We start from the raw sequence: 22,025 nt of genomic DNA, 5'->3' as shown, positions 1-22,025 counted from the left end.
TTTTGGCTCTATCAGAGCCAAAATCACTCCCACTGACATCACTAGTGATGTCAGTGGGCCAGCTTCTGACGGGAGGCGTTCCCGTGGGAACGCCCCCGTCAGGGAGGCACGCCCACCAAAGGGGGCGTGCTGTCAATCAACATTGACAGCACGCCCCCTTTGATCGGACACAACGAGCGAAGGACTTTCCTTCGCTCGTCGCGTCTGGCGCATGCGCACGACGGAGCTCCCTCCGTCGTGCGCATGCTCAGTGCATAACATCGACCCACTTGCGAGCGGACAGCCGCTCGCGAGTGGGTCTGAATCAGGCCCTAAGTGCACTATTAGTGAACCAAGGCCTAAACATTAAGAAAAAGTACACAATCATGGGAATCACAACCTGTGGCATAGAATCTAAGTTGTGCCAGGCATTTGCGCCATGTGTGAAAAAAGGATAGATGCACATTAGTGTTACCAGAAATAGTTAAAAAATAGATGCAGATGTTGACCTCGAAAGTGATTATTGTCTCCAATAAATCTACAAATATTGATGTTGTTTTACAAATTAGAGTTGTTTTATCTGCAACACTGTCCATTTCGTATGTGTTTCATAGTCCTGAACAGATAATGAAAACAGAGCAGAAGAGAAAGGCAGACTGCAGGATGGGAAAGTGGAACTAGAGAGAGGAGGAACAAGTTTGGAGTTCAGAGGACAGCAAACATAAGAGAAATGTAATGTTTCAAATGTATTCATTACTCATGTGTTTGACATAAAAAGATACAGATACCATGTAACAAAGGAGCTTTAACATAAAATATCTCTTTTCCACTCAGGGCAACTAAAAGGTCATCTCAATAGTCAGCCAGCTCTGCTGAGTTGGACAAAGCAGGGAAGTGGAACAAAGAACAGAGGGAAAAAATCATTTCATTTCGAAAGCTTGTGTTACATAAAAAGTACCGCACTACTAACAGATGAAAAAAAGAAAATGGATAGATGGAGGCAAAGACAAATTGGCATGTCTAGGAAAAGGTTAGGTAAATTTAATAAGAATGTGATATCCCATTAAGTCAGTCTGTGGTACATGAATTCAGCAGGATTTACAGAACATGAGACAACGCAGAGGTAATTACAGTTGTATGGTCACAAGGTTTCCACTTATAGAAGGGTGAATAGAACACATCAGTCACTCTGCAAAATATTGGGTTGATCCCTAAAAACAGCATATTAACTGCATTCTAAAAGATATAATTGGTAAAATTGTTAAAAAAGATCAGAGAATATTGTCAATGACAGCAGAAAAATGAATTCACTTGTTAGACAAGTTGTGGATGTCAGAGCAGGATACATTTATCTGAAAACTTTTAGTGGTAGGATCAATGTTCCTTTTCTAATTGACTTAAATGTCCATCAAAATCTCTCATACTTAGTTAATGGATATCTGTGTTTATTGTCAAGTTGATGAAAAAGGACCACCTTTCTCAAATCAGGATTTAACAGTATTAAACAAATATGTTTGGTCCAATACAAGCTCATATTCCCTATGCTTAGGTTTTGCATATAATTAAATTAATCTCCAGTCCACAGTAAACTAATTAAATCCTTCTGTCTCTCTTGTGAATGAAAGATATGGTAACGTACATGGCAGCTGAATAGTGTATCCTTGTGGGCCAGGCTAAAGTGTCTCCTTATACCCATGGGTAGACAAAAAAGATATTTAAGGGGCTTAATTGTATAAAAGATTTTGTAGCCCAGCAAAAATATAAACATTTAGTCAGAAAACAGCATATTTTTCATTGAATAAAATCTAACAATTAGTTCTGCAAAACTAGCATTATAACAGCAACAAACTGCATTAAAAGAAAGTCCACACCAAAATTACAGTAGAATTCCAGGGTGAAAATGTGCATTTTTATAGATCCTGACATGTACCAATCAATGTTAAACAGAGACATCAAGTACTGCAGCCTATAGCACTCATGTAAATAATGATCCATATAGAACTACAAACAATAATCACCATTTCTATTGCTCTTACAATCTCATCACTGCAGTCTACAACAGCCTATTCACAAACCAAAAATTGCCAATATAAAAGATATATTTGTTGTTCATAGCAACCAATCAGCTTCTACCCATAATAAATCCAACAATCCAACACAGTCTATAAAATGACAGTTAGGAGCCATGGACAACTTCTCTAATTATCTCTCTCAAAGGTTTTAAACATCTTCCCCTTCGGGAGCTGCAAATTGTATTGGCTGCATTAAATGCATAGGGGTAAATTTACTAAAGTGAAATTTTTTAGAAATGGAGATGTTGCCCACAGCAACCAATCAAATACTAAACATTTAACAAGCACCTTCTAAAAGATAAAAGCTACAATCTGATTGATTATAATATAATAAATAAAAAAAAGTGTGTGTGTGTGTGTGTGTGTGTGTGTGTGTGTGTGTGTGTGTGTGTGTGTGTGTGTGTGTCTGTGTGTGTGTGTGTGTGTGTGTGTGTGTGTGTGTGTGGAGTGATGAGGTCAAGGGCCCAGTGCTCCACGAGACAACGCTGGTCATGGAAAGCAGTTGGTGATAGATGTTTCTTTGATACACATGGGTATATATGTAAGCTCATTTTCGCTTTATCTGTTTAATGTATATCCTGATGAAAAGACCATGTAGGTCTTGAAATGTCGATTTATGGAATAAACTCTATTTGGAAGCCCGCTGAGTGCCACCTGATCCCTGGGGTACAGGGGTCTCCTTGAGTATATTTACTACAGATGGATGACACCCCGGCATATGATGTTGCATTGCGAGTGCCCCTCTACATGCATTGAATGAATATATATATATACATACATACAGTCAGGTCCATAAATATTGGGACATTGACAGAATTTTCAGATTTTGGCCTCTATTCACCACCACAATGGCTTTGAAATGAAACAAACAAGATGTGATTTAACTGCAGACTTTCAGATTTAATTTGAGGGCAATTACATCCAAATCAGGTGAACGGTGTAGGAATTACAACGGTTTCTATATGTGCCTCCCACTTTTTAAGGGGCCAAAAGTAATGGGACAAACTAAACAATCCTAAATCTAACTTTCACTTTTTAATACTTTGTTGCAAATCCTTTGCAGGCAATTACAGCCTGAAGTCTGGAACGCATAGACATCACCAGACGCTGGGTTTCATCCCTGGTGATGCTCTGCCAGGCCTCTACTGCAAATGTCTTCAGTTCCTGCTTGTTCTTGGGGCATTTTCCCTTCAGTTTTGTCTTCATCAAGTGAAATGCATGCTCTTTCGGATTCAGGTCAGGGGATTGACTTGGCCATTGCATAACATTCCACTTTTTAGCCTTAAAAAAGTCTTTGGTTGATTTTGTAGTATGCTTCGGGTCATAGTCCATCTGCACTGTGAAGCGCTGTCCAATGAGTTCTGAAGCATTTGACTGAATATGAGCATATAATATTGCCCGAAACACTTCAGAATTCATTCTGCTGCTTTTGTCAGCAGTCACATCATCAATAAATACAAGGGAACCAGTTCCATTGGCAGCCATACATGCCCATGCCATGACACTACCACCACCATGCTTCACTGATGAGGTGGTATATTTTGGATCATGAGCAGTTCCTTTCCTTCTCTTCCCATCACTCTGGTACAAGTTGATCTGCGTCTCATCTGTCAATAGGATGTTGTTCCAGAACTGTCATGGCTTTTTTAGATATTGTTTGGCAAACTCTAATCTGGTCTTCCTGTTTTTGTGGCTCACCAATGGTTTGCATCTTGTGGTGAACCCTCTATATTCACTCTTGTGAAGTCTTCTCTTGATTGTTGACTTTGACACATATACATCCACCTCCTGTAGAGTGTTCTTGATTTGGCCAACTGTTGTGAAGGGGTTTTTCTTCACCAGGGAAATAATTCTTTTGTCATCCACCACAGTTGTTTTCCGTGGTCTTCCGGGTCTTTTGGTGTTGCTGAGCTCTCCGGTGCGTTCTTTCTTTTTAAGAATGTTCCAAACAGTTGATTTGGCCACACCTAATGTTTTTGCTATCTCTCTGATGGGTTTGTTTTGATTTTTCAGCCTAATGATGGCTTGCTTCACTGATAGTGACAGTTCTTTGGATCTCATATAGAGAGTTGACAGCAACTGATTCCAAATGCAAATGTCACACCTAGAATCAACTCCAGACCTTTTACCTGCTTAATTGATAATGAAATAATGAGGGAATAGCCCACACCTGTCCATGAAATAGCTTTTGAGTTGATAGTCTCATTACTTTTGGCCCCTTAAAAAGTGGGAGGCACATATTGAAACTGTTGTAATTCCTACACCGTTCACCCGATTTGGATGTAATTAACCTCAAATTAAATCTGAAAGTCTGCAGTTAAAGCACATCTTGTTTGTTTCATTTCAAAACCATTGTGGTGGTGAATAGAGGCAAAAATCTGAAAATTCTGTCAATGTCCCAATATTTATGGACCTGACTGTATATATATATATATATATATATATATATATATAAATACAGTAAATTCAGTGCGCAAATCAATCAATCAATCAATGCATAAACACATATAATACTGTGAAAAGTTTTTTAGAATCCAATAAATAGATGGATTTTTGGAACAAAGTAAATCTGTGTCACAGACGCCAGATATAGCACAGGCCACAGGTACCACACAGGCCGGCGTCTTCCCCACGTTAAAACCCGGATCCAAGCGGGTATTGGTTTATCTAGAATTGAGAGCAAGAAAGAAGGGGCGCCACATAGTGCATGAAACTATAAAACAGATTTTATTGCAGACAGCGGACATAAAACTCGTTCAATGAATATGCGTACCACAATCAGCGGTCAGATACCATCGCAAGTAATAAAAATGAAGAAGCCTGAATATCACCCGAACGTCTCCGGGGACTCCGTCGGCTATTCGACCAGTAATGGAAAGCATATATACAAACATACACACACAGGTCCGGAACTCACCATACCAGCAAGACAACGGGCCCATGTGCGCAGCCAGAGTGAAAATGTACATATATCCAGACAAGGGTGGCACTCCAGGACTTGTACAACAGAAATCAAACAGATGCTGCTGCAACGTTTCAATTTATTGTCAAAAAGCCATCAGGCATAACAGAACATGACAACAATCTTACCTTAACTAACACCCACCATTAGACTAACAACGGCATCCCCTGGCTGCACGCTGCTGGCGCGGCTCATGGTGACGTCAAACGTGCGGCGGCGCACACCAATGATGCCCATGGAGACCTGGTCAGCTGAAAGCAGCCAGCATGATCCAACAGTGAAGCATTGCCCGGCAGCGTGAGCCCCGCTTACGCGGGGTTTCACTGTTTATGTACAAGTCCTGGAGTGCCACCCTCGTCTGGATATATATATATATATATTATATCGTTATCGTTCAGTCGTCCACTTTATTGTCCATTTTTAACACAAAAACTATGAACGATAACGCTCGTTCACACGGGTCGTTCGTCATTATCGTTCATCGGGTTAACATGCAGGCCAACCTGACGATGTCGTCAGGTTGCTGCATGTTATGGAATGGGGGAGAGAGCCCAGTGCTGAACGATATCGTTAATGATATAGTTCAGCGGGTGTGCTCAATGTCATGAACAACATTGAGCACAGCCTGCCGGGGACACACTAGACGATATCGCTCAGGGAGCATATCGTCTAGTGTGTACGCTCCTTAAGTCGCAATGTGATGTGACTAGGACGCACCAACAGACTATTGATTGCTTTCATATGCAACAACTATATATCTGTGTGGGAAGCGGTATGAAATACCGCCGGCCTCATGGCCGTGAGTTCGAATCCCGGCAGTGTGAGGTAGACAGCTGGAGAGATCCCGGCAGCGGCAGCCCGATAGCGCTGAAAATCCCAATCGTCCCTAGGTAAGTACTTACTAACCTAAACCCCCTAACCCTCCTTAGGGGTGCCAAACCCTAACCTCCCCCCCTGTGCCTAACCCTAAAACCCCCTCTAAGTGCCTAACCCTAACCTCCCCCCCTGTGCCTAACCCTAAAACCCCCTCTAAGTGCCTAACCCTAACCTCCCCCCCTGTGCCTAACCCTAAAACCCCCTCTAAGTGCCTAACCCTAACCTCCCCCCCGGGGGTGCCTAACCCTAACCCACCCTCCCCCTAGCCTAACCCTATCCCTCCCGGGGGGCTGCCTAACCCTAAGTCCCGCTGGGAGCCCTAAACCTAACCCTCCCCCCCCCCCGCGGCTGTCCACTCGCGGCACCCGGCATTGGAAAAATGACAGGCGTCTAGATTTAGACGCCTGTCATTTAACCCTCGCCGGGATAAAGCAGTCGGGAAGCCGGCTGTCGGGCTTACGTCAGCCGGCTTCCAGATTGCATGCCATCTGTGTGTGACTATAAGCACTGGGTCCCCATCATTTTCTTTGAACCGCTCATTGGTAGTGGCAGTGTGCAACACCTCTCCCATATCCAGAGTGGTTAGAGAAATGCCCTTATGGTTAGGAATAACCAAAACATTCACATGGTGTCAGGACCAGTTGCAAGTTCAGAGGAAATGGCAGATTCTGGGACAGATATTAGTCACAGCAAAGTCAATAGATAACCTATGAAGAACTCTATACTGTACCTCTTATACCCCTTTCAGACTTAAGACCCGAGAAATACACAGGTACTTCCCGGGTCTATGAACCCGGGAAATTCCCAGATCTCAATCTGAGACCCCCATTCACACTACACCAAAAACCCAGGAAATTCCAGGGTTGGATATGTTCACACTGAACCTGGGTCTATACAAAGACAAAATTTTCACATAAAAAAAGTTACCAAAGTAATACACACTTAAATTTGTTTGCTCCCCAGTCATGTGGTCCGGGTGACTGCAGTTGATATCATCAGCAGGTGCACAGAAGAGCCAATGAGAAAGTTTTCTTTAAACCCGGGTCTAAAAACCTGGGTTACGGATGCATTCACACTAGAGCCTACCCGGGTTGCACCCGGGGAAAAGCCTGGTACAGAGCAGGGTCATGAAACCAGGACTTCGACCAAGGATGTTTCTGTTCACACACAGCAAAAACCCAGGTTGATTCACGTTGAAGGGCAAAAACCTGGGTTTTTGGTGTATGTCTGGAAGGGGTTTTAATGACATTGAAAATAAACTCACAAAGTTAGAACGCTTATGTTACAATTAACTGTGGAAACGTGAAGAATTGAATGTCTTAATTTTATCTTTGCAGTCATAAACCACAAAGATAAATTAAAAACATTAAAAAAAAACTTATAAAAAGTTCATGTGTAGTCCCCACACTATTAGTTAAGAGAGAAGACCAATGTGTGTGCACCACAAGAATCACTGGATAATAAAATACATGCACATTTCAATAGAGAGATTGCTTAGGATTTTGATCAACCATGACAAAAGCTGATGTATCCGTCAATCATGAGCCAAAAAGATAATATTGATATTCCTTTGCAATGATAAATATTTTGAATAAGTGCTTTCTTGTGTGAAGTGCAACTGCTGATAATTACTTGCTTCGTGCGTCTATTAACATTTTAGAATGACTAAAATATTTCATTTTTTGTGAAATTTCGGGTCAATCAAACTAGACAACCCAGGGCCATAAAATATTAAATATCATTGGCCAATTTCAGCTGCAACACAATAAAAAAAATTGTTAACTGTAAAAGTAATGATTGAAATAGGTTGTCTTCCTGAATATTAGTTGAAATGTTTGGCTTATATAAAGCTCTACAACAGCTTGAACACTTTTTTTTTTTTTTTATAAAGCGATCCTCCTTAGAGTACCCATGCACTGTTCAATCTGGCCTCTTGGCCCCAACACTGAGCACCTGGATCACTGTTAGACTTGTTTACAGATTAACAAAATTCTCAAAACTGATGTGCGGAATATGTAATTGACAGGGTAATTGTGCAAATCTTATCACCAGAATTAGGTGTCAAGTGTGCAGCAAGGAAATAAAAGGCTAGTTAGGGCACATTTTATCATTTTATGATGCTTTCCTTGCACAGCCATTGAGCCTCAGAGGAAAATTTTGAATTCTGCCCCAACTATGGCTGAGCTGACTGAGATCTGAACTCATCCTATACATTTAATAAGAAAGAATTGCATTCACCATTTGTCCGAATTGATAGACCCCAATTAGACAAATTGAGAAACAGCTGTTCTATTTTGTATAGTTCTGTTTTTGTTTTTTTGGGGGGGTGGGGTGGGGGGGGGAGTCTATATACTCATTTGTGGTCAATCTATGAAACAGTGTAAAATAAAGTCCCTGGTAGGCGTCTGTCTGTTTGTTATGGCTAATCTCGAGAACCACTAGGAGGATTTTGATGTTCACTATTCTACAGAGCATTTGTCGAGGATGGTTTAGGTGTATGACGCATTAATGCATGACAAAAGAGCCGAGCAGTGAAACTTTTAGTGAAGCAAGACAATGACAAAATTGGACATCCGAGCGCCTTCTTGGCTTACACTGCCTAAACTGTTAAGGATATATCACAATGATGGACTTTATTTGATACCATGTACATGATACATATCAGATTTCCCCAGAAAAATTGATGTAAGCTCTGCTTACCGATACAAAATTTCAGTTTTTACTTTTTTTTACCGGTCCTATTTCATTTATGTGAAAATTGATTCTTTAATTTCAAACTAGTCCAATTCCCGGTAAGAGCCTGCTTTGGCATGCCAATAAATAAAGCACACGGACAGACACTTAACAAGGCTGGAGCTGACCTAAGTGGAGACTGATTTTCTCATGGACAACTTTGCGTGGCACTTTTGCGTGTCATATCAAAACCAAATCTTTTTGTGTTGATGCCAGTAGGAAAAATTACTTATGTCATCTACAAGGCAATCTTATAAAAAAATCCGTAAATCAAAAATTGCTGCTGTGCGAAGCCGGGGCGAGTCGCTAGTAAAATATAAATAGCTTCACTGTATGACGACAAAAAAATACATGCATGGTATGGGCACCTAAAATCAGTAATCATTTACAGTCTTTCCAAAATATTATGTTTATTTAATGTATTTCAACCTCAAAAAAAAATTCTATAAAAACTTTTTTCATTAAGCTTAATTCTGTATCTTCTGTTGCTTGCAGTAAAAGATTTCACTAAGGTGACCATCCGCCAAGCCAGATCTTAACTGGCTCCAACAATTTTCCCTGGAGTCTTCCACAACTTTTATAACCGTGGACAAAAATGGAGTAGGAAAGGGGTCTGTTCTGTCAATACAGAACCAACAGAGTCCTGAGAACAAAAGGCCGACATGCAACAGCCGCAAATCCAAACAAATATTTTAGCTTTTAACGCTGCAACCACGCAGATTTTTATTGCTACGACTACCATTGCAAATAAATATCTCAAAGTATTTTTTTTTTTTTACATGGTCAGGAGGACGGTGTAACCTGATCTCCATCTAAGTAAGTCAGTTACAGTGCTCCACATTGGTCATATGGTGGTAGTGGATTATGCTATATAGTAAATGTGCATGCTGAAAAGAGAGGCTTTTCCAAAGTCTCTATGCTCACTACATTATGTTATGTGAATGCCATGAAAGTGGAATGAAGTTTGTGTGACCAGAGTGGTATTTTATAAACAGAAAAAAATACACATTTTCATGAGATTCTAACTGTAATACAATTCTTACTTCTCTTGCATCATCACAAGACCGCACAACAGAAGAAAACTTTAAGTCATGTAATGTTTTCATACAGTCACTTACCTCTGTAACTACTGGTTGAAGAATTAATGTCTCTGGACTCATTCTAGGAATATCAATCTGAATCTGGAAAATACAAAATAACTTGTAAGAGACTTTCCATATTGAAATACACAATTTTCGACTTTTATACCTTTCTTTCCTAATCTTTAGCTTTTTTTATTCTTTGTCCTTTAATGCATATTATATTACTAGTTAATTTAGACAGTAAGAAACACCCATGTTTCTCTTAATATCACTAATATACAGTGAGGTGCATAAATATTGGGACATAGACAGAATTTTCATATTTTGGCCTCTATTCACCACCACAATGGCTTTGAAATAAACCAAACAAGATGTGCTTTAACTGCAGACTTTCAGATTTAATTTGAGGGTAATTACATCCAAATCAGTTGAACGGTGTAGGAATTACAATGGTTTCTATATGTGCCTCCCACTTTTTAAGGGGCCAAAAGTAATGGGACTATCAACTCAAAAGCTATTTCATGGACAGGTGTGGGCTATTCCCTCATTATTTCATTATCAATTAAGCAGGTAAAAGGTCTGGAGTTGATTCTAGGTGTGACATTTGCATTTGGAATCAGTTGCTGTCAACTCTCAATAGGAGATCCAAAGAGCTGTCACTATCAGTGAAGAAATCCATCATTAGGTTGAAAAATCCAAACAAACCCATCAGAGAGATAGCAAAAACATTAGGTGTGGCCAAATCAACTGTTTGGAACATTCTTAAAAAGAAAGAACGCACCGGAGAGCTCAGCAACACCAAAAGACCCGGAAGACCACGGAAAACAACTGTGGTGGATAATAGAAGAATTATTTCCTTGGTGAAGAAAAACCCCTTCACAACAGTTGGCCAGATCAAGAACACTCTACAGGATGTAGGTGTATATGTGTCAAAGTCAACAATCAAGAGAAGACTTCACAAGAGTGAATATAGAGGGTTCACCACAAGTTGTAAACCATTGGTGAGCCACAAAAATAGGAAGACCAGATTAGAGTTTGCCAAACAACATCTAAAAAAGCCATTACAGTTCAGGAACAACATCCTATGGACAGATGAGACAAAGAACAACTTGTACCAGAGTGACGGGAAGAGAAGAATATGGAGAAGGAAAGGAACTTCTCATGATCCAAAACATACCACCTCATCAGTTAAGCATGGTGGTGGTAGTGTCATGGCGTGGGCATGTATGGCTGCCAATGGAACTGGTTCCCTTGTATTTATTGATGATGTGACTGCTGACAAAAGCAGCAGAATTAATTCTGAAGTGTTTCGGGCAATATTATATGCTCATATTCAGTCAAATGCTTCAGAACTCATTGGACAGCGCTTCACAGTGCAGATGGACAATGACCAGAAGCATACTGCAAAAGCAACCAAAGAGTTTTTTAAGGCCAAAAAGTGGAATGTTATGCAATGGCCAAGTCAATCCCCTGACCTGAATCCGAAAGAGCATGCATTTCACTTAATGAAGACAAAACTGAAGGGAAAATGCCCCAAGAACAAGCAGGGACTGAAGACTTTTGCAGCAGAGGCCTGGCAGAGCATCACCATGGATTAAACCCAGCATCTGGTGATGTCTATACGTTCCAGACTTCAGGCTGTAATTGCCTGCAAAGGATTTGCAACAAAGTATTAAAAAGTGAACGTTAGATTAAGGATTGTTTAGTTTGTCCCATTACTTTTGGCCCCTTAAAAAGTGGTAGGCACATATAGAAACCGTTGTAATTCCTACACCGTTCACCTGATTTGTTTCATTTCAAAGCCATTGTGGTGGTGAATAGAGGCCAAAATATGAAAATTCTGTCAATATCCCAATATTTATGCACCTGACTGTATATCCAGATACATAATTTTATATATGTCTGTATAGAAAGACAAATAATGAACAATAAACATATGTACCTGTCTGTATGTGCTTTGATTTGCTTCATCATTTCTAGAGTTGTAATATTGTTCTATAAAAGCAAAATACTCCTTTTGCTTCCTCTCCAGAGTCCCATCTCTTCTTTCTACATTTGCCGGAAGATAACCCTAAACATATAATAAGAAAGCACAACTCATTAGTAAATATTGCTGTGTAAATATTTATGCAAGCAAAAGCTTAAATATTAATGACAATTGTATTAATCTAATGCTGGTTACACACTTGAGCGACACATATCGGATGTACACACTCACCGATGACCAAGTGACATATTGTTCGTCGTCCTAATTAACAATATATCGACAAGTGTGTACCCAGCTTAAAAAATAACTAACAATGGATACATTTGAAGAATCAAAGTAATATAAGCAATGGTATGGCACCTCTAACACAGTCACATGATACTTTCACTGGTGCATTAGCAAAACAATTTATTCAATCTGTACCCATAGCAGGAGGTACTCTGGGACTAGCGGCTCATGCAGTAAATTTCATAAAACTTAGATGTTCCAACATTTCAGTTTTATTCACAAAGCTTTCATCAGGGTTTCACAAGGAGCACACTGGTGGCATTGGAAATGCTAGACTACCATTATACTTGGGGTCTTATGTAATAGTTTGCAACTTGCAGCCGGTGCGGGAAATCCTGCAAGTCTTCCCGTATTTTTAAAGCGGCAATCATTTTAAAAGCAAAACTTTGGAATTATATCATGCTTCCAAAATTTCTGGTCTACATTCCTAGCCATTTCCCTGTTTAATGCATTGTGAATTATACAAATCCTTATGTTTATAGACCACGATATGGGTTTGTGTGGCAATTGTAATCAACTTTACTTTGTATATCTATGCTTTGTTTTTGTTTTTTTTTTAGAAATTATGCAAAGATTATATCCTTTCACATTACTTCAAAAATGGACTTTCGCTAACCTACAACTACACAAAAAAAGGTTTAGAACTTGTAGAAAGTTGCAATTTTTTTACCAAGCTGGCTCAGTATGATCAGATCAAATTACACCTACAACAAACAGATAGTTTATACTGTTCAAGAAATTATAGCAAAAAGGTAAAATAAATAATGAAGTGCCCCATTTTAGGGGGTATTTAATTAGTGGTGATGGCTGTGAGGTGTCCGTGGTACGATCACCAATATTGCAGCTTCTTGGTAGCAGCATACAAAGGAGCGCAGGTAAATTGGCAATGTTGGTTTACCATAATTAGCAGTGATGTGTGCAGCTGCACAATGAGGGCCTGACTCAGAGGTGATTGCAGTGTCGACACCAAACGCAAGGAGCCAATGTTTTCAGTCTGCGCATGCATCCGAGTCGCATTGCGCATGCGTCTCAATGGTAACCGCTAGGAGCTGCAGAATTAATTTAAAATCAGAGGCAACTGAAGTGTACGTTTTATGGGTGGTAACAGGGGGATTGTCTAGCCAGACGTGGGTGTGTCATGGTCAGTGACTGAGTCTTAGGACTTAGCTGCACTGACACAAATGACCAAATTCTGCGCCTCCATAGGACTGGTGCAATATCCGATGGCGTGACCAATGTGCGACTGAAGGTGCATCTTAATAGTGTAAGAAGTGGCCATCGGCCGCAGCATTAGCATAAGGACGCAGTACTGAAATAGCGCGCACCTCTGAATTAGGCCCTGAGATAGCAAATCACCACTAATTTAATTGCAATTATGTTTTTAGTCTAACTTTTCACTGTTAATGTTAGAATATTTAATACTTCATGACGTACACTTTAAAACTTCAACAATTTAAACTTCATGTGCTTGTCACTATTCTGTAGGCTACTGCAGATCTTTTTTTCATTGAACTATACAAGAAACTTACAACATAAGGTCTGTCATGTGCTCGTTTATTGAAAAAAAATCACAATGAGAAATGTGTAAAGGTCAAGAGAGAACATAATGAATGCACTCAAGTATTAAGTGTTTCTTTCTGTCTTGTGTTATTTATTATAGAACTGTTTTTATACAGCCAACATCTGTTCAACAATCTAATTAGGCTGAACATAAAAACAATATGCCTTAAATATGCTCAGTTACAGTAAACCTAAAAATGCATTTTTGAAGTTGATGCATCCACTTTTTGCTAAAACAACGTCTCTTGTTGGAGCTCTGGTGCTCTGTATATGAGCCGTGGAAAATGTTCATTTTAAACGAGGCAAACTCATAATAAATGAATGCTCCTTAATGCCTAGATAGGAATGTGTTGATATGTACTCTCTGCAGTGTTGCTATTGCAGAACAATTATTCTCCTAAGAAAATATTGTCTTATAAATATATGTGATCAGAAAATCCATCATTCTAGCTGCAGAAGTCGTATCAGCATGCTATTTGAGCAAACATTTCCTCCTATCTAACTTTTAAACCTTTTAGACAATCAATTATGAAGAGATACAAAGCTTGAGTGGTTAAGGCATTTAGCCTACTGCTTTCATTTTCAAGCCAAAGATTTTAACATGTTCCATAAAGTACAAGATCTGCAACTGTGTATTGCCTACAAAGTGCTTTTGCTCACTGAAACAGAAATACATTTGCAGTTATTGTAATAAAACATGCTGAGCACCTCTAAATTTTATATTTTTAAATGGTTAATAATGTAAAGTGCATGAATATAAAATGAGACCTTTATACGTTCTGTATACCAAATCAAAACACATCAGTTATTGTTGCTTCTTTTGTTATCTTGGTTAGAATTAGGAACTGCTATACAATTTGCGCCATTCTACGCAGTCATCTTAATTCTATTATTAAACTTGAAAACTCCAATACAGTATTACATTTTATGTTGGAAACTAAAGATGAGCAATGCTAATGATTACCAGCCAGTGTGACACACTTGTGTGTGACATTATTAAGTTGGATGGGTCACAAGAATTTCTGAGTGACTGGGGAAAACATAAAAAATATGTACCAATATGCAATCGGAATTACATGTGTATAATGTATTAATAATATATATATTTTTAAATTAGCACTAATACACTTTAGCTATCAATTTTTATTCATAAATCGGTCTTATTTATTATGTTTTAATATTGATGCTCCACCAAACAAATATCATGTGGTGTCACCAGGTGTGCCTTTTTATTACAGTCGCCAAATTTTCCCATCTTATTTATATCATGTTTTCTGCTTTGCCATCCCTAGAGACCAATTAAAGCTTGTTTGAGCTGTCAACAGAACAGCGCATAGACTTTTATATTTATTGTAACCATTGCAATAAAGTTATAACTTAATTCACACCTGTTTATATTGGGACAAGATACTTACATTCTTGTAGACAATTGCATAATAAGTATTTCTTCCACTACATCCAGACACAGTGCCAACTACAGTGGCCTGTTTTGGAATCATCAATATAAGTTTAGATTTTCCAAAAATATTTTTAAAGACAAAGGGGCATATGTATCAAGCTGATTTTGACATAAAATGATGCAGAAACTGCAGTTTCTACAAAATTGTATGCATTGCGCAGAGTCAGCTTCCCCAAGAGAAATCTTTCACTTCTGTGAAAGACTTCTACAATTTGCCGGGGATATAATTGGCAGGGACAGTGGTTACCACAACCGCTACCCCTGCAAGTTCCCCTTGGTACATAGCAGTGATATTTTCATTAAAAATTAAGATATTCCTGGCGATATGGATACATAATAATCGCGGCAGACCCTTGGAGAATACGGACATGTAGGGGGAGAGGGGGGAGGTAGAGTGAAAGGTTAGAACGTAGCCCACATTATGTGAGCTCCTAAGAAGGTTTCTTCATTCTACTGAGAAGATTAAAGTTATGCCAGAAGATTAGTTACATGTACAGTAAATTAAGTACCATTTCACAGTGTCTTTATTATTGACAGAAATATTACAGTTAGCCGTCATTTTTCTTAAGAACAAAATACACTGAGACTTATGTAAATAACTGTACAGGGAGAGAGAGAGAAAAACCATACATACATACATATACATACATACACACACGTGTGTGTGTGTATTCAATCATAGGGCCAGTGCTATCACTTATAAAGATCGACAACTGCTGGGGTGCATAATCCTCACTGCCATTTCCTTGCTTATGATGGGGGCACATAAATAAAATACAAGTGTAAATGCCGTGCACTCAACAGGGCTGTTTAAAAGAAGATGAAGATTTATTCAAAGATCATGTCGAATTCATATGTCGGATTGATGTTTCAGGCCACTCTGAGACCTTTTTCAAGATAGGTCAAATGAAACTGTGCATAATCACAACTGTGCCTAGAACTATATACCCCTGCCACTTACCTGGGTGTAAACCACGAGGACCCTACCATAAATTACATCATGGTGACATAACACCCCACCCTCCTATAAACTAAGTCATCACTGGATACCAATACTCATACCTTCGCTACCAATATGATGATCCTTACTGAGGGTATATGCACCTCCATGCTAGTAAAGTTCAAGTAGCAGTTAGCTACACGCTACCGGTCACCCAGCGGATCGCCATCGGGGATACATGTCCGTGAACGGAAGTACACAGCATACTATTTACTGTGTGCACTCCACCCTGGAAGCCAAACACAGGAAGAGGCTCGTCCAACCATCCTCTGTCATAGGATGATTCCTGTGAATAATAGTAATGGCCACGAGTCACTGGACCTCTATGTCCATACATAGTAGATTACTACTGGCAATTTGCTCAGTATGAACCGTCCTGACAGAAACTGATACAACTGTAAGGGTCTCATTGTAAGTGGTCAATAAGGGCAAGTAATTAGTATTGAGACCACAGATGCTGCTATATAAAATGAAGTGAACCCAACATATATATATATATATATATATATATATATCATGAGAGATGGCACTCAAAAAACACTATTTGGCAGGAGGGTGCTAGGTCCAAAACAAGATGTAGAAATAAACTGCCTGTCACTAAGCAAGCTGATCGTCTGCAGAGTAAACAAAAAAGCAGCACTCACGATGTGGATTCATCTAAACGTGAGTGCGGGTCTTTTGTTTACTCTGCAGGCGATCAGCTTGCTTAGTGACAGGGTGTTATATATATATTTATTTATTTATTTATTTCTCACGTGGTCCGGCACTCACTCACAACAGCCACAGCTTGCCAAGGTGCTCCTACTCTGGGATACAATACGGAAGCCAAATTTGAATGGCACTCCCAAACTCTTGTACGTGGAAAAAAAAACACAGACTCAGCTGGTAAAGTAGGTCAACGTTTCAGCGTGGGAGCGCATTTATCAAGACAAATACAATATTAAAAACATGTCATACAGTATATACCTGCAACCAACACCCTGTGTCCATCACCTCCTCTCTGCTGCCTCAAGTACTAATGACGTCATCACTGCAGGAGATGTCTGCAGCACTAGCACAGCCGGAGAGCTAAATAGGTTATGTTATATACTTGAGGTTACTAGCATCTTGATAACATTCACCTTTCTGATCCATGAGATGCCCCTACCGCAGGGCTTAACAAAACCCGGGGGCCAGGTCGTCATGGTGACCAGATTTGGCTGCCTGGCGACCAGGTTTTCAGCAACCCCCGGGCCCTGTAGTGCAGACCGCGAGCGCGGTCCACACTACAGAGTAACAAACATACAGCCGTCAGCGGCGGCTGTATGTTTGTTATAGCAGCCGATGAGAGTCTGTCAGACTCTCATTGGCTGCTGCATCGTTCACGGAGTGAGCCAGCTAGAGCTCACTCATGAGCTCCACATTCCGGCTCACCCCGCAGCAGGTTGTGAGAGATGTCATGACAGAGTGTAGTACAAAGCAGCCAGGAGGGGCAGACCGTGGCGGACGTTGGCAGGAGCTGGGATCAGGTAAGTTGCGTTTTTTTTAAGGGGCACTGCATAGGGGGGATGGCCGCTACTGTAGGGACACTGCATAGGTGGGGGTGGCCGCTACTGTAGGGACACTGCATAGGTGGGGGCGGCCGCTACTGTGGGGGGCACTGCATAGGTGGGGGTGGTCGCTACTGTGGGGGGCACTGCATAGGTGGGGGTGGCCGCTACTGGGGAAACTATGGGGGGCCACTACTAGTGGAAATTCATAGTGGGGTCTACTTCTGGGGTCACTGCATTGTGGGGTCTACTACTGCGGTCACTGCATAGGGGGGACTACTACTAGGGCAATGCATAGGGGGGGGGGCCACTTCTGGGGGTACTGATTAAAGGGGCACTACATAAGGGAACCACTACTGGGGGCACTGCAGAGGGGGGATTACTACTGGGGGCACTGCAGAGGGGGGATTATTACTGGGGGCACTGCAGAGGGGGGATTACTACTGGGGGCACTGCAGAGGGGGGATTACTACTGGGGGCACTGCAGAAGGAAGATTATTACGGATTTAATAATCCACTGATTTTGAATAATTAATTTTAAAGAAAGAGAAATCACCAAAGATTCAAAATATCCTGCATCAGGTTAGGGAGGGAAACCGTAGGGTTGGTAATAATCGCCAAAAGGTCATCTGCGAAGAGAGTTTGTATTCTGAATTAACAACCCGCAAAACGGTAATATTGAGGTTAGCCTGTTTGGCTCTTGCTAGAGCCTCCATGCATTATATGAATACCAGTGGAGACAGAGGACAACCCTGGCGCGTGCCATTAGATATTTGAACAAGATTTGAGAAATCTCCATTGACTTTAACCCTGGCAGAAGGATTCTTATATAACACCAGTATCCTGTGTAAAGAGGTGGGTTTCAAACCCATGTGTTACAACAAGCCTTGCATAAATCCCCAGTTGACATGGTCAAAAACCTTTTCAGCATCAGTTGACAAAAGCATAGTAGGCACAGTAGGACTGAGACACTGTATGAATCCCATTAAGCAGTTTGGTGGTGTTATCCCAGGCCTCTCAACCCATAACAAAACCCACTTTGTCAGTATGAATTAAGGCAGGTAAGATAAGCTTAAGCCAATTTGCAATAAGTTTTGCATATAGTTTTAAATCCACATTTAAAAGGGATATGGGCCTATAGCTAGGACAGTGGGATGGATCTTTCCCCTTATTAAGTATAAAAGTGATATGAGCTTCCAAGGACTGAACAGAGAAGTATTCCCTATCATTAACTGCATTGAAAGCTTGGAGAATCATGGGCATCAGGACATAATTAAAAGTTTTATAATAAGAGATAGGTAAGCCATCCGGTCCAGGACTCTTTCCAGATGGAGAAGTCCTGATTGCCTCACCCAACACCTCCTGTGTAAAAGGCCTGTCTAGATCAAGTGCTTCTGCTTCACTTATCCTAGGGAAGTCAATATACTTGAGATACTCTGCAATTGCTGTTGCTCCTGTCCTATAAACAGGGTTTAAGGAGTTTTCTACCAAATTATAAAGCCTAGAATAATAGGAGTGGAAACCTTTCGCAATCTCAGAAGTCAAATTACAAAGTTGTTCAGAATCGTCCACTATGGTCCGAATATGCATGGAGGCTTATTGTGCGCGCAGTGCCCGTGCCAACATCTTACTGGGCGTGTTGCCCCAATGAAAAAAAAGTCTCCTACATTTACAATACTCTAATTTAATTTTATCCAACATGAGCTTATTCAAAGATCACCTAGCTTGAGTGAGCTCGGCAAGAGCATCTCCAGACAATGAAGACTTATGAAGTAATTCAAGTTTTTGAATCTCCTGTAACAGCAACAGTTTTTGTCCTTCCTTTTGTTTTTTCATATAAGAGCCCAACTGAATCAGCTTATCTCTCAGGACACATTTATGTGCCTCCCACAGCATAATATCAGATATATCTGGGTTTTCATTCAAAGAGACATACTCAACAATACATTGCTTCAGTTGGTCTCTACAATACGAGTCCTGAAGGAGAAGCTCACGAACGTAAAACAGGTGGGGGGTGAGATATCCTAACTGTAAGAGATAGGGGCGCATGATCTGACCACGTGAGATTCCCGATCTCTGCATCCTCAATCATATGAAGATGTCTATGTTCTATAAATAAATAACCAATCCTGAAATAGGTATTGTGGGGTGAGGGGTGGGGGTGAGAAAAAAAGGTGTAATCTAGATCCGAGTCTCCAAGTATCGACTAATTGATGCTCATGGAGCAAGCGACAAACTCTACGATGCCATCTGTCAGGGCGACTTGAGGATGCAGAGGACGAGTCTAGGAAAGGATGCAGAACCCAGTTGATATCACCTTCCACAATTAACATACCTGATTTTAAAGCATACATTTGTTCAAATATACACTCTAAGAACATAGGTTGATTTAAGATCGGGGCATAAATGTTGACAAAAGTGAACACCTGACTGTGGATGATGCACTTAATCATCAACCCTCTACCCTGTAAGAACATGAGTTTCAACATTAGATAAGGGAAGGTGACAATTGAAAAGAATCGCTACTCCTAAAGTCTTGCCCAAAGAATTATTACAAAAAAATGTCAGAGGGTAGTCACGATTACGGAGAGGGGGAGCTCTGCCCTCCTGAAAATTAGTCTCCTGGATAAAGGCCACATCTGCTCTGTCTGCTTGGAGTTCCCGAAGAAGGCGAGATCATTTTTCTGGGATATTTAAACCATTGGAGTTTATTGAAAGTATCTTAAGACTTAAGGTCATGGGAGCAGGCAGAGAGATAAACTTACTATGTAACCCATAACAATGAAAAGGAATATGAAATATATGTTAGTGGAATGTTCACCTCTCAAACCTAGCACCCAGAGGAGAAGAAAAAGGGGAAAAAGTAGAAAGAAAAGAGAAAACGAAAAACAGTAAACATTCTAGAGAAACATCATACAAATTACAAACAACAAAAAGAATACCGCTCCTGACAATCATGGACAGAGAAAAAAGCACCCTCTCCATGAGCAGGAAAGACGACAGCGGTATAGGGGCACTGGGGGGGCAGTGCCAGAGACAGCACTAAATAACAAATCGTATATATATCTTATCAATTCAAAGTAAGTAACATTAAATATAAGACATATTGCATCTAAAAATACAATAAACACAAACAGACGGACTTATAGTCGACAACAAATATGAAAGGAGAAAAGGTCACAATTAGCATCTAAATCTATAAGCAGCTTATAGGTATTCAGTAACATAATATATGTATGGATATGTATATGAACCCACACACATATAAACATACAATAAAAATAAATTTCCCCCCCCAAAAAAAAAATGCACCTTAGTACCAATACCTTACTGAAAGTGTCCATTCAAAGAACAGCTGAAAGACTGGGTAGACCTTCACTCAACACCACTGAGGTGTGAAATGAGAAATAGAAAACCACTAACACCCAATCATGTCCCTTCGAACAAGGCTACAGGCTGTCTCCGCCTAGGGGCCGACTGGCGTTCCTCACTGGTTGGAAGGCCTCATCCTGGGAAGCGATCTCCTGGAACTGGAAAACTATGTAGGAATCCTTCCAATCTGGTAAAACAGGCGTAGACAAGTCCAGGATAGAGCAAAAAGAATCAAGGTCAGGTATATCCTGAAACACAGCAGACCTGCCATTATGTGTCTAATGGAGACCAAAAGGAAAAAGCCACTTATATTTCCGATCATTAGAACATAGGACTTCAGTAAGGGGCCGTAGTAAACGGCGCTGTTGGAGTGTGTGCCATGAGAGGTCTTGAAAAACCTGGATACTATTGTCATTAAAGTCCTGTTCCCTCCACATTGCACAATATCTGCAGGATTTCTTCCTTTTGGTTGTAATAATGCAATCTGCAGATGACATCCCTTGGTTTATCAGAAGAAACTTCTCAAGGCTTCATGGCTCTATGCGCCCTATCAAAAGTGATAAGTGCACTGGAATCATTACCCAAACTTTCGTTAAAAACCTTGGTCAGCACATCTATCAGTCCTTGTGTGGGCACATCTTCAGGAATACCTCGAACCCGTAGGTTGTTGCGGCGGCCCCTGTTACCCAAGTCATCCATCTTTTGTTGAAAAAGGAGCAAACCCTTAGCATGGGCATGGACAGTATCACGTAGGCTTTGTATATCCTTGGTCATAGACTAATAAGCCTGCTCTAGGGATAGCATTCTGGTCGTCAGCTGGGAGAGATCTGCCTGAAGAACCGCCACTTAATTATGAACTGTCTCTTGGAGTCTAACTTCGAGTAGCTCAAAGTCTCTTTTAGGTAATAGCTCCTGCTTAGTTGGTAAAGACTTAAGGAGCTGCATAATGGTAGAAAGATCAGAGGGCTCCGGAGGGCCTGTGCCTGCAGAATCATCTGCCCGTGACAAGTCCAATGATGATGGCGAGCCCGGTAACAGAGGTTGGGGTGTTGCATCCATAACCCCAGAAGACGAGCCTGACGTTTGCAGGCACCAGCATAGATCAGGAGGAGAAAGAAACCCGAAG

General features: G+C 40.6%; 1 protein-coding gene across 1 annotated transcript in view; it reads right to left on the bottom strand.

Moving 5' to 3' along the window:
- TBC1D22A (TBC1 domain family member 22A) overlaps positions 1–22,025 on the bottom strand; it is a 731,641-nt gene that overhangs the window by 532,816 nt on the left and 176,800 nt on the right. Inside the window, exons 6-7 of the mRNA XM_088455938.1 lie at positions 11,647–11,775; positions 9,741–9,803 (exon numbers count right to left, since the gene is read on the bottom strand). Of these exons, the coding sequence (XP_088312064.1) occupies positions 9,741–9,803; positions 11,647–11,775 (192 nt within the window). The remainder of the gene's footprint in view (positions 1–9,740; positions 9,804–11,646; positions 11,776–22,025) is intronic.

This window comes from Taudactylus pleione, unplaced genomic scaffold (assembly GCF_031769625.1).
Source record: "Taudactylus pleione unplaced genomic scaffold, aTauple2 ptg000041l, whole genome shotgun sequence".
NCBI classification, from domain to species: Eukaryota; Metazoa; Chordata; class Amphibia; order Anura; family Myobatrachidae; genus Taudactylus; species Taudactylus pleione.
The sequence above is the reverse complement of the archived record's forward strand: the minus strand, read 5'-3'. Positions and strand labels throughout refer to the sequence as shown.